General features: G+C 37.7%; 1 protein-coding gene and 1 non-coding gene across 2 annotated transcripts; one reads left to right on the top strand and one right to left on the bottom strand.

Annotated features, from left to right (window-relative positions):
* Nucleotides 1-1005: 1005 nt before the first annotated feature.
* Nucleotides 1006-1983, bottom strand: LOC131930016 (dynactin subunit 5-like). The gene has a single exon (XM_059286414.1). It carries the CDS (start codon nt 1974-1976, stop codon nt 1443-1445), a length of 534 nt encoding a protein of 177 aa, XP_059142397.1. The 5' UTR covers nt 1977-1983; the 3' UTR covers nt 1006-1442.
* Nucleotides 1984-10789: 8806 nt separating this feature from the next.
* LOC131931826 (U6 spliceosomal RNA) lies at nt 10790-10890 on the top strand. The gene has a single exon (XR_009384372.1). It is a non-coding gene; the product is annotated as a U6 spliceosomal RNA (small nuclear RNA).
* The last annotated feature ends 400 nt before the right edge of the window (nt 10891-11290 follow it).

Genomic DNA, 11290 nt, shown 5'->3' with positions numbered 1-11290 from the left:
AAATTTGGCATGCATGCTACTTTCGCCTAACAATTTCAGATGCAATCATAAAAACTAGCAATTAGAGACCGTAATTAGCTTAATTTAATTACGCCCCAAGGACCATACAATTGAGGACATGATTTCTAAAGATACCGACAAGACTGGAGGCTTATCGACACAGTTACTTCGGCCCCAATCGATGTGAGCGCGCTGGCCGTGATCGTATAGTGGTTAGTACTTCTCGTTGTGGCCGCGACAACCCAGGTTCGAATCCTGGTCGCTCAAGATTTTTTTAGTCCGTGTATTTATAAACACTTAGTCAATTCATACTTAATCAAGTCATTAGATAAAGTAGAAAATAAACTATATAAAAAACTTTTTTAAAAACCACGTTTTTCATGTGTAGCAACGGACTAAAAAGGAGAAAATAAAATACTTAAAAAAAACTTTTTAAAAAACCACGTTTTTCTTGTGGACTAAAAAGTAGAAAATAACTATTTACATACATTTGATGACAAAAAACGTGGGTCGGGCAGATGGGTCGGGAAATTTGATGGTGAACGTACCCACGTTTTTTGTCATCAAATGTATGTAAATAGTTATTTTCTACTTTTTAGTCCACAAGAAAAACGTGGTTTTTTAAAAAGTTTTTTTTAAGTATTTTATTTTATTTTTTCTTTACGGATATGACCGGCTCAGGAGGTGTCTCCCATTAGCCAGTCAGGCCTCAACACGGCAAACGCCGACTAACTGGCTTAAATATCGGTTTGAATAACTTGCATCGTTCGCTTCTATCCTTTGGTTCTCATCAGGCTTATGGTTCTCACCAGTCTTATCTTCCATCCCACTGAACGCATGGTAAAGTCGTACCCCACCGTCCAGTAAAAAATGACTATATAACTATTAATTTGTGTGCAAGGAGCTGGAGAGTCGCATCTGAACGTCAAAGGAGCCTCAGGTTGCCGGCCCCTGTACTATCCGGATTATCCACAGAGTTTAAATGACACTTTGTTTTTTTTTGTGTGGCTATGTCACTAATTTTTATTTCAGACAATTTATTTTCACAGCACAATAGCATTAACCAGAAGAGGATAGGAACAAAACTAAGCCTTGTAAAAACCTTGTAACCACAACCTCTCAGTATCTACCACTGAGTGTCTCTGTATAACACAATGTGACAAACCTACTTCTGATGAATCTGGTTTATAAAAGGACACCCTAGAGATGAACTGAGCAAAAATTCAGTTACCATACAAACAAATGAAACCTCGTAAATTATATGGACTAAAAAGCTATAAGAACAATATCTTAGCTGAATTTTTACATTTTATTTTGGAAGAAATAATAAATTGTAAAGCAACTTAGCATAGTTTAAACCAGGATAAATAATGATCTAGGTCAGCATTAAACATAAAATACATAAATAGGAGAAATTGATAGATGTTAATAAATTAATGTTTTCATTTTGCTTTTCCATGGGGCTTGAAGTGTTGGTAGTAATTGACTGTAATGTCTATCATTAAATCCTGTGTACAGTCAGGTAGATCAACTGTCATTTTCCCTGGTGATCCGGAGTAGAGTGTGAAAGGCGGAACAACTGTTTCAGGAGGTACAACTGTGTTATCTTTGAGTAGTGATCTTCGACCAATGACACAGTTTTTTCCTATGTGTACAAATGATCCTACTTGAGCAGCATTGACTATAGAATCCTCTTCAATTAATACATGGTCACCAATATGAAGAGGAAAAAATGCCACACCTTTTGAATTTTTTTTAAAAGCTGGTCGTATTACAGCATTTTTACTGATAATACAATGTCTCCCTATTCTCACATTAGCCAAGTCTCCTCTAATGACACATCCAGTCATTACAATAGTCTTTCCATTTATGACAATGTTCTGGCTCCCACACAAAACCGACTGTCTGCTAACTTTATTTCCTGATGCCGTTTCAATATACTGTGGACTATTGTAGAATTCTTCCTGAAGCGCCATTTTAATTTGTTTTTTTTTTTTTTTTTTTTTTTTTTTTTTTATATTTTTATTTGCAATTAAAACAAGTACATCAACATCAAATTTTTTAACATAATTTTGAACACCAAATGAAAACGAAAGGTTTTGCAAATGTACATAATGAATATTTACATGATGTCATGTATTTGATTATAAAAAAAATTGCAAAGGATGACAGTAAAAGGGGTGAAGGTCAAATGAAAGTGTCAGAAGTCTGGGTGGGGAGAGGAAAGGAAATTTTTCAGAATTTTAATTTGTTTTCAAGTTTATATTTCTCGAGAGGTAAAACTGGCCATCTAAATATCATTCAATGTTAACATCGGAGTCTTATTAAGTCAACCATATTATTTTCAATAGGGGTGTATGGGGCAATTTTGGATTATAAAAAATTACAGTAATCATGGATTAGTATTACAAGACCATTTGTCCCACAATCAGTTTTTTTTTTCGCTGGCTATTAATAGTCACTATTTTAACTTTTGACTTCACAGCTAAGGATAGAGCGACAGCAAACTGAGCAATCAAAAGAAACAGAGTTGCATCCCTTATTTTTAGTCGAGGTTTCTAAAACATTTTACTCAATTCATTCAACTAAATAAAAAAAAATTATGATCATGTCTTTGAAACTGTATAAAACTACAAAATAAATAATTATTATTGTTTAAAATGTTTGAAATAAATATAAAATAAAAATTATTAAAATAAAAACGGTGGGGGATATATATACATTTTTGAAAGTGAAAAATGATTTGATATATCTCATTGTGCTATACATATCATCCAAGCTGCTTATAATATTTTTGTATTACCACTCTTTAATCCCAGATTTATTTTAACTCTAATTATATGCCCATACCCACTCAATCCACCCAACTACTGTAATGCCAACTACTGTAATATCAACTATTGTAATATTAACTACTGTATTATCAACTACTGTAATATCAACTACTGTAATATCAACTACTGTAATACCAACTACTGTAATATCAACTACTGTAATATCAACTACTGTAACATCAACTACTGTAATATTAACTACTGTAATATCAACCACTGTAATATCAACTACTGTAATATCAACTACTGTAATATCAACCACTGTAATATCAACTACTGTAATATCAACTACTGTAATATCAACCACTGTAATATCAACTACTGTAATATCAACTACTGTAATATCAACTACTGTAATATCAACTACTGTAACATCAACTACTGAAATATTAACTACTGTATTATAAACTACTGTAATATCAACTACTGTAATATCAACTACTGTAACCATGGCAACACACCTGGTACATTGACCTGAAGTGGCCACCCAGCTAACAGTGAGGCCGAAGCTGTTGTCGCCATGGGTACCTTTGTTGTCGTGTTGATTAACCAACACTACAGCCAGCCTGTGTTCGGATCCAAGTCAGGTGTGACGCCACGGGCACAATAACACATTTGTAGTGGCACCCCGCCACCTATCACGACACGCACACACACACAAACACACACACACACACACACACATATATATATATATATATATATATATATATATATATATATATATATATATATATATATATATATTTATTTATTTATATGTATGTATATATATATATAAGTATTTATAAAAATGAAACTTTTACGTCCATGAGTACATCAAACATATTTTAAACTATTTCCGCAATTTTAATATTAAAACCATCGTTTCTATACAGCTTCCTAATTCTGGTACCGAAAACACTTTCCTCTCAAGAGAAAAAAAAACCCCTCAACCATCACTAACTCTAGTCTTAAAGATGTGTTTTGGCAAGCAGGGGCAGTTAATCCTTCCCCCAGTTTAGCAGTCGTCAAAAAGCGGCGCTATCTTTATTACCTCCCCCGGCCTCCCCAAAGAACTAAATCAAATCTCGCTTATTTGCGGGGCTATAGATCTGTTATCTGGGACTCTGTGCCTCCCTCTGGTGAGTCAAGTGTAGGTTTTATCCGGCAGGGGAGATAACAGATAAAATATCTCTGTGTAAAGATTGGGAGAATTCATTGAAATGTTTTTACAGTTCGACTGAACTTTTTTTTATTTTTTTTTTAAATGGAGGGATTCGCCTTTCTTGAAAATAAAGTTTTTTTAGTTTAAAGTTAGGTCAGGGTTGAGTCAAGATAAAGAACGTTAGCAGACGGCAAACGCTTCTTGAAACGTTTCCTTATCGTCCAACAGAAAAAGTACCAGTTCCTATTTGCGAACCCGGAAATTTCCGGCTAAGTCTGTAAAGCGCCCCATAACAAAGAACTCTGGAGGACACTGGGTGTTCATATAAATTTGGGGCCAATTTACGCAGCTCGCTCTATTCAAATTAAAAACATTCAACGTAATATTTAAATTAATTAAATGCTTAATATTCTTAAATGTTACGCTAACTATGACGTCGATTCTATAATCTGATTGGTCTATAAAAATAGAAAAACATGTTAATGTGTGTTGATTTAGCAACATTGACACCTCGTTAGCCAAAACAAGATTTCCATAGTTGCTGAATCCGAAGTCTTTTGTCCGTCAACCACATAACACGTAATGTCTGGTATCTGCACGTAGACAAGGCATACTGGAAATCGTTACACGTAGACAACATCGTCATATGTAGACAGTGGCGTAGCGAGGTCGGGTCTCACCGGTGCGGCACTTAATGGTGTCACCCCTCCCCAGAGGCGTAGCGACCCTTCGCGGGGACAAATTTTCGTTTTGCATCCTCCCCTCAAACTTTCGATTTGCACCCCCTCAAACTTTCGATTTGCAGCCCCCCCCCCCCCCCGATCAAATTTTCGATTTGCACCCCCCCCTCAAATTTTTAGCTATAAATTTTGCTATTTTTTGCCTTGGTGTCACCCCCCCCTAAATGGTGTCACCCTGTGCGGTCAGCACCCCCGCCCCCCCCCTTCGCTACGCCTTTGCATGTAGATAATATGTAACATACTGGACATCGTTGCACTTAGATAAGTAACATAATGAACATCGTTACACGTAGACAACATCGTCAAATGTAGATAATAAGTAACATACTGGGCATCGTTACACGTAGACATGTAACATACTGGACATCGTTACACGTAGATAATATTCAACATACTGGACATCGATGCTACCGTCTTAAAGCATAATATTAAATTAATTACTTGATGGATATGTATCATTATGATTAGGTTAGTTATAATTTAGGTAGCTCTTGTAGGCATCAATACACCAAGTAAAACATATAGACACGTAATGTTATGGCCTGCACCATCAGGGTTGAAAACCTTTCTGGATACTATGCAAGATCAGCCCGTGGTTTCTGGATACTATGCAACATCACTAAGTGGTTTCTGGATACTATGCAACATCAGTAAGTGGTTTCTGGATACTATGCAAGATCAGCCCGTGGTTTCTGGATACTATGCAACATCAGCCCGTGGTTTCTGGATACTATGTAACATCAGTAAGTGGTTTCTGGAAACGATGTAACATCAGCCCGTGGTTTCTGGATACTATGTAACATCAGCCCGTGGTTTCTGGATACTATGTAACATCAGCCCGTGGTTTCTGGATACTATGTAACATCAGCCCGTGGTTTCTGGATACTATGTAACATCAGCCCGTGGTTTCTGGATACGATGTAACATCAGCCCGTGGTTTCTGGTTAATATGTAACATCAGCCCGTGGTTTCTGGTTAATATGTAACATGAGCCCGTGGATGACAGTATGAAGTTACGACGATAAAGATGACAAGGACGTGGATGTAGAATGTAGGCTTGGTCTGGTGATGTGCACCCACAAGGACACAGCATCGAATATTGTGGATTGGGGTGGGGCGGGGGGTGGGGGGCAATACTGAAGACGGGGATTTGGGGTAGCCAAACACACCTGACACGTGGGTAGGTAGAGACTGAAGGTCCAACAATGAAGATTGAAAATCCAGTAAAGGAGATTGAACATCTATGAAGGACAGAAGTCTCTAAGGAAAATCAAGTATAGAAATAAGTAGACGAAGCCTCAAAACACTGAAAAAGAATCTATAGACTAGAAAATATCAACTGTTGCACATGTCGATTATAACACATACCAGCTGTAGTATATATTGGATCTTGCATATGTTAATTATAGCGAATGTTAGAAGTAGAACGCTATAGCAATAGCAGAAGTGGGCAAAGAAAGTCAGGCTACATCAAATGATAAAAATCCCATATTGAAACGTTCAATGATGATTCACCTTAAAATAGAACAGCTTCTGATATCATATCTACATTTATTTTTTGAATTATTCCAATGATGAGATGTCATTTAGAAATCTCATGAAACTAAATGAGATATTTAGGAGAGTAAAAATATACAAGTTACGTTATCGTTCATTCCCCCCCCCCCCCCCCCCAATCACAAAATTGAGTCATGAATTTCAACACTCCGCACATTGCCTCTTGCCTTCACCATCCGTCTGTCCCTCCGTATCAAACGACTACTTATTTCATATTTCACAATTTTCATAAAGCGAAAAATAAATTAAGATAAGGCGCGCCCCGGCACTCACTGAACCAAACAGTTGCGCAGGGAAAGAAAAAAAAATTCTAGCGCAGTAGTGCGCAATCAAGGATGGTGCGAAGATAAGGTCTTGTCCCTAGACTCCAAAACGCCTAGTGGATAAACGTTTAAAAGATACACTTTAAAATCTAACACTCTCTCGCTATCTATTTAACTCACACATATATTTTTTTAAAAGTTACTTCCCTTGAAAAAAAGTCACATCCTCTTGAAAAAGTTATCCCGCTTGGGAAAAAAAAAAGATTACCTCCCCTTGGAAATATTTCTCAGGTGCTGGAATCGTGTATCACCAAGGGAGATAATCAGGCAAAGGTCAGGTTGTGATTGGGCTGGAATTTAATGGCACCAGACGGGAAAATACAATAAATCTTTATGTTTGCTGGCTATCAGGACGGCGGTTATGGACTACTGGCAGCAGTTCACAGTTAAGTGACTTTTCCTTTTCTATCTCTTTAAGAAAGGAATTGGTCGACCCAGTGACCGCTAAGCATATACTCCTTACCTAAATGTTAACCAAAAATCCAAGTAGCTAGTGTTTATATATACACACGCACACACACACACACGCACACACACGCACACACGCACACACACGCAGACACACACACACACACACACATATATATATATATATATATATATATATATATATATATATATATATATATATATATATATATATATATATATATATATATATGAGACACACACACACACACACACACACACACATATATATATATATATATATATATATATATATATATATATATATATATATATATATATATATATATATATATGTGTGTGTTTATAGACAAAAAGATAACTGTGCAAAAGTGAAATAAATTTAAAAAGAACGATATATACATTAACTCATAAACGTAACTAATCTTCTGATAAAACTGTTCTCAAAGATTCACTTCTCATGGCCTCGAGGACCACTGTCCTACCCAACTCTTAAAGATTTACTTCACATAGCTTTAACCATCAATGTCCTATCCAGTTTATCAACAATTTACTTGACATAACCTCAACGACTAATGTCCTACACAGTTTATCAAAGATTTATTTCACATACCTCAACGACCAATGCCCTACCCAACTCTCAAAGCTTTACTTCACATAAACTCAACGACCAATGTCCTACCCAACTCTCAAAGACTTACTTCACATAGCCTTATGGACCAATGTCCTATTCAACTTTCAAAGATTTACTTCACATAACCTCAACGACCAATGTCCTACCCAATGCTCAAAGACTTACTTCACATAGCCTCAACGACAAATGTCTTACCCAGTTTATCAAAGCTTTACTTTACATAACCTCAATGACCAATGTCCTACACAGTTTATCAAAGATTTACTTCACATAACGTCAACGACCAATGTCCTACCCAACTCTCAAAGACTTACTTCACATAGCCTCAACGACAAATGTCTTACCCAGTTTATCAAAGCTTTACTTTACATAACCTCAACGACCAATGTCCTACCCAACTCTCAAAGAATTACTTCACATAGCCTCAACGACAATTGTCCTACCCAATTCTCACAGCTCGTCAAAAACTGCTGTAGCCGGGGCGATTACATAATCCTCCGCCCTTTGTGAAACAAGAAAGCTGTGAGTGAGCACTGGCATCCAGCACGTGCATCAGGTTGTATTTATTGGTGAGTACAGTCGGAAGAGATTAGATTAAATGGAGGCGGCGTGACTTAATTCGCTCTAATGCACCGGGGTGTTGTGATAAGGCGGGGAGAAAGGGCGATATGATTGGCTTCATAACATATGGGTTGGTTGTAATGGTTGTAGTGGGATATGGCGGGTGGGAGGTGGGGGCGGGTTGTGGGGTGCGACGGGTTGTTGGTATGGGCGGGTTGGCGGCAGGAGCGGGTTGGGGTAGTGGTGAATTTTAGGCACGTGTTGATAGAGCCAGAAGTGGGTTGGAGGTAGGGGTGAGATGGAGGTAGAGGTTAATGGGGGTAGGGGTGGGATGGAGGTAGAGGTTAATGGGGGTAGGGGTGGGATGGAGGTAGAGGTTAATGGGGGTAGGGGTGGGATGGAGGTAGAGGTTAATGGGGGTAGGGGTGGGATGGAGGTAGAGGTTAATGGGGGTAGGGGTGGGATGGAGGTAGAGGTTAATGGGGGTAGGGGTGGGATGGAGGTAGAGGTTAATGGGGGTAGGGGTGGGATGGAGGTAGAGGTTAATGGGGGTAGGGGTGGGATGGAGGTAGAGGTTAATGGGGGTAGGGGTGGGATGGAGGTAGAGGTTAATGGGGGTAGGGGTGGGATGGAGGTAGAGGTTAATGGGGGTAGGGGTGGGATGGAGGTAGAGGTTAATGGGGGTAGGGGTGGGATGGAGGTAGAGGTTAATGGGGGTAGGGGTGGGATGGAGGTAGAGGTTAATGGGGGTAGGGGTGGGATGGAGGTAGAGGTTAATGGGGGTAGGGGTGGGATGGAGGTAGAGGTTAATGGGGGTAGGGGTGGGATGGAGGTAGAGGTTAATGGGGGTAGGGGTGGGATGGAGGTAGAGGTTAATGGGGGTAGGGGTGGGATGGAGGTAGAGGTTAATGGGGGTAGGGGTGGGATGGAGGTAGAGGTTAATGGGGGTAGGGGTGGGATGGAGGTAGAGGTTAATGGGGGTAGGGGTGGGATGGAGGTAGAGGTTAATGGGGGTAGGGGTGGGATGGAGGTAGAGGTTAATGGGGGTAGGGGTGGGATGGAGGTAGAGGTTAATGGGGGTAGGGGTGGGATGGAGATAGGGGTGGGTTGGAGGTAGAGGTGGGTTGGAGGTAGGGGTGGGTTGGAGGCAGGGGTGTGTTAATTACAAACTTTTATGTACTAATGCACTAACAATTAGTAATTAGACAATAGATTATTTTCTTTAATTATTTTATAATACTATATTATTTGAATAAATTTAAAGAAACGCGTGGGTCGCTTCCTAAATATTAGTAAAAGCATACAATAGATAATATAGTGATCTACGCTATTCTTTACAGTTATTTGATTAGTAGAGTATTAAAATATATTAAAAGAAAATTATTTATCTTCTCCTTTTTAATGCATTATTACATAAAAGCTTGTAATTAAAACGTTTTTTATTAAGGTTTTTTTAAAGTGCTAACTTGAAGCATATACCCCTTTAAATACTAACATCCAGAAAGTGCTCTCTAAGAACTATTTAGAACTCTCTAGGAGCTATTATTTAAAACCTACTTGCTAAAGCTATCCCCACTGTCTTACTCTGTCTTCTGTAGTACACAACAGTCTTTATTTGAGATCACATTTAGTACGTTGCTCCTTTTGTAATTAGGCAACATCTTCTCTACTCACTCTGACTTACTCGTTCCCACGCAACCCCCTCCCTCATTTCAGTGGGTTTTTTTTATCTAGTGTGAAGATATTTAGTAATATGTAGTCATGCAGGCCTACCGAAGGTACTCGCCCCGACATACTGGTTCACACGCACCCCCCCCCTCTTTCATATGGGTTAGTTTTACGATAAGGGGAAAAACCTCTGACAAAAGTCAAGCAGTCCTATGATAAAAACAAGAGTTTTCCATCAACTAAAAGACATGCCATTTTTGAGTGACCTCACCGATAGATTAGTCCTGATCCGTTAACTTCATGGAACTCTAGATATCCGGTCTATAAGGAGGTGGGAGTTAGCTCCCATCTCATGATAAACTTGGCGAGTTGTCCCTGGTGGGGATAATGGAAGGCAATCATCTAGGTCAGGTTTGCTAGATATAGTATTTATAGAACTAGATTAACACCGATTATATATATATATATATATATATATATATATATATATATATATATATATATATATATATATAAGATTTGACTCATTGTTATATATAATGAAGATTTTTTTTTTCTATTGATATTATTTTACCACTCATTTATAACCGTGAAATCAACCATGGGAGACAACCTATCATTGTTTGCACAAACATCGTTATCATATCAAAGAGGTTCAACAACAAAAATTACAGAAAGTATTTTTAATCTGTTATATTTTCATAAATATGTTTTTTTATTATTGAAGTATGTCTGCTTTTATATATCATATTTTTCAGACGTATTGTTAGTCTGTAGTTTAAATAGATAACCATTACTAATAAAACTTACATGATCTCTTAAGAAACGTAAATTTTTAATGATAAACATTCACTCCTGTGCAAAATAAGACTTATACTACATACTCAAATTTAACTGTTCACGCAGTACATATAATAAAATTGGAACGATACAGAGAAGATTAGCATGGGCCTCGCGCAGAGATGACACGCAGAATCGGGATACTCAAATTTAATTAAAAAAATAAATAACACAAATTAAAAAAATAAATAACACAAATTAAAAAAAACAACTATCAAGTATGTTAGAACACTAGAATGCATTTGTACAATCCAAAGCAAAGGCTGACGAGTTTTTCTTTTCATTTTAATTTTACTCTTATAGTCATGTATTGTGTGTAGGCGAGCGTAAAGAATGGTGAGGTACCCGAATATGTTTTTTTTTTAAAAATAAATCGAGGCAAATGACAACAAATGTGGCAACAGCTGTTAAGTGTACAAGATAGGCTGTGGGAGCAATGTATCAACCTGATTTGGGTAATGTGATGTTAAGTCAGTGTTGAGCACTGGTTGTAGGGCGATGAGTAACATCATCATTTTCACGTGAAATGGCTGTTGTGGCCAAGTGCTACTTTAGAT

Source organism: Physella acuta, unplaced genomic scaffold (genome assembly GCF_028476545.2).
Source record: "Physella acuta isolate Inbredline_101_S28 unplaced genomic scaffold, ASM2847654v3 ptg000010l, whole genome shotgun sequence".
In the NCBI taxonomy this organism is placed as follows: domain Eukaryota; kingdom Metazoa; phylum Mollusca; class Gastropoda; family Physidae; genus Physella; species Physella acuta.
The sequence above is the reverse complement of the archived record's forward strand: the minus strand, read 5'-3'. Positions and strand labels throughout refer to the sequence as shown.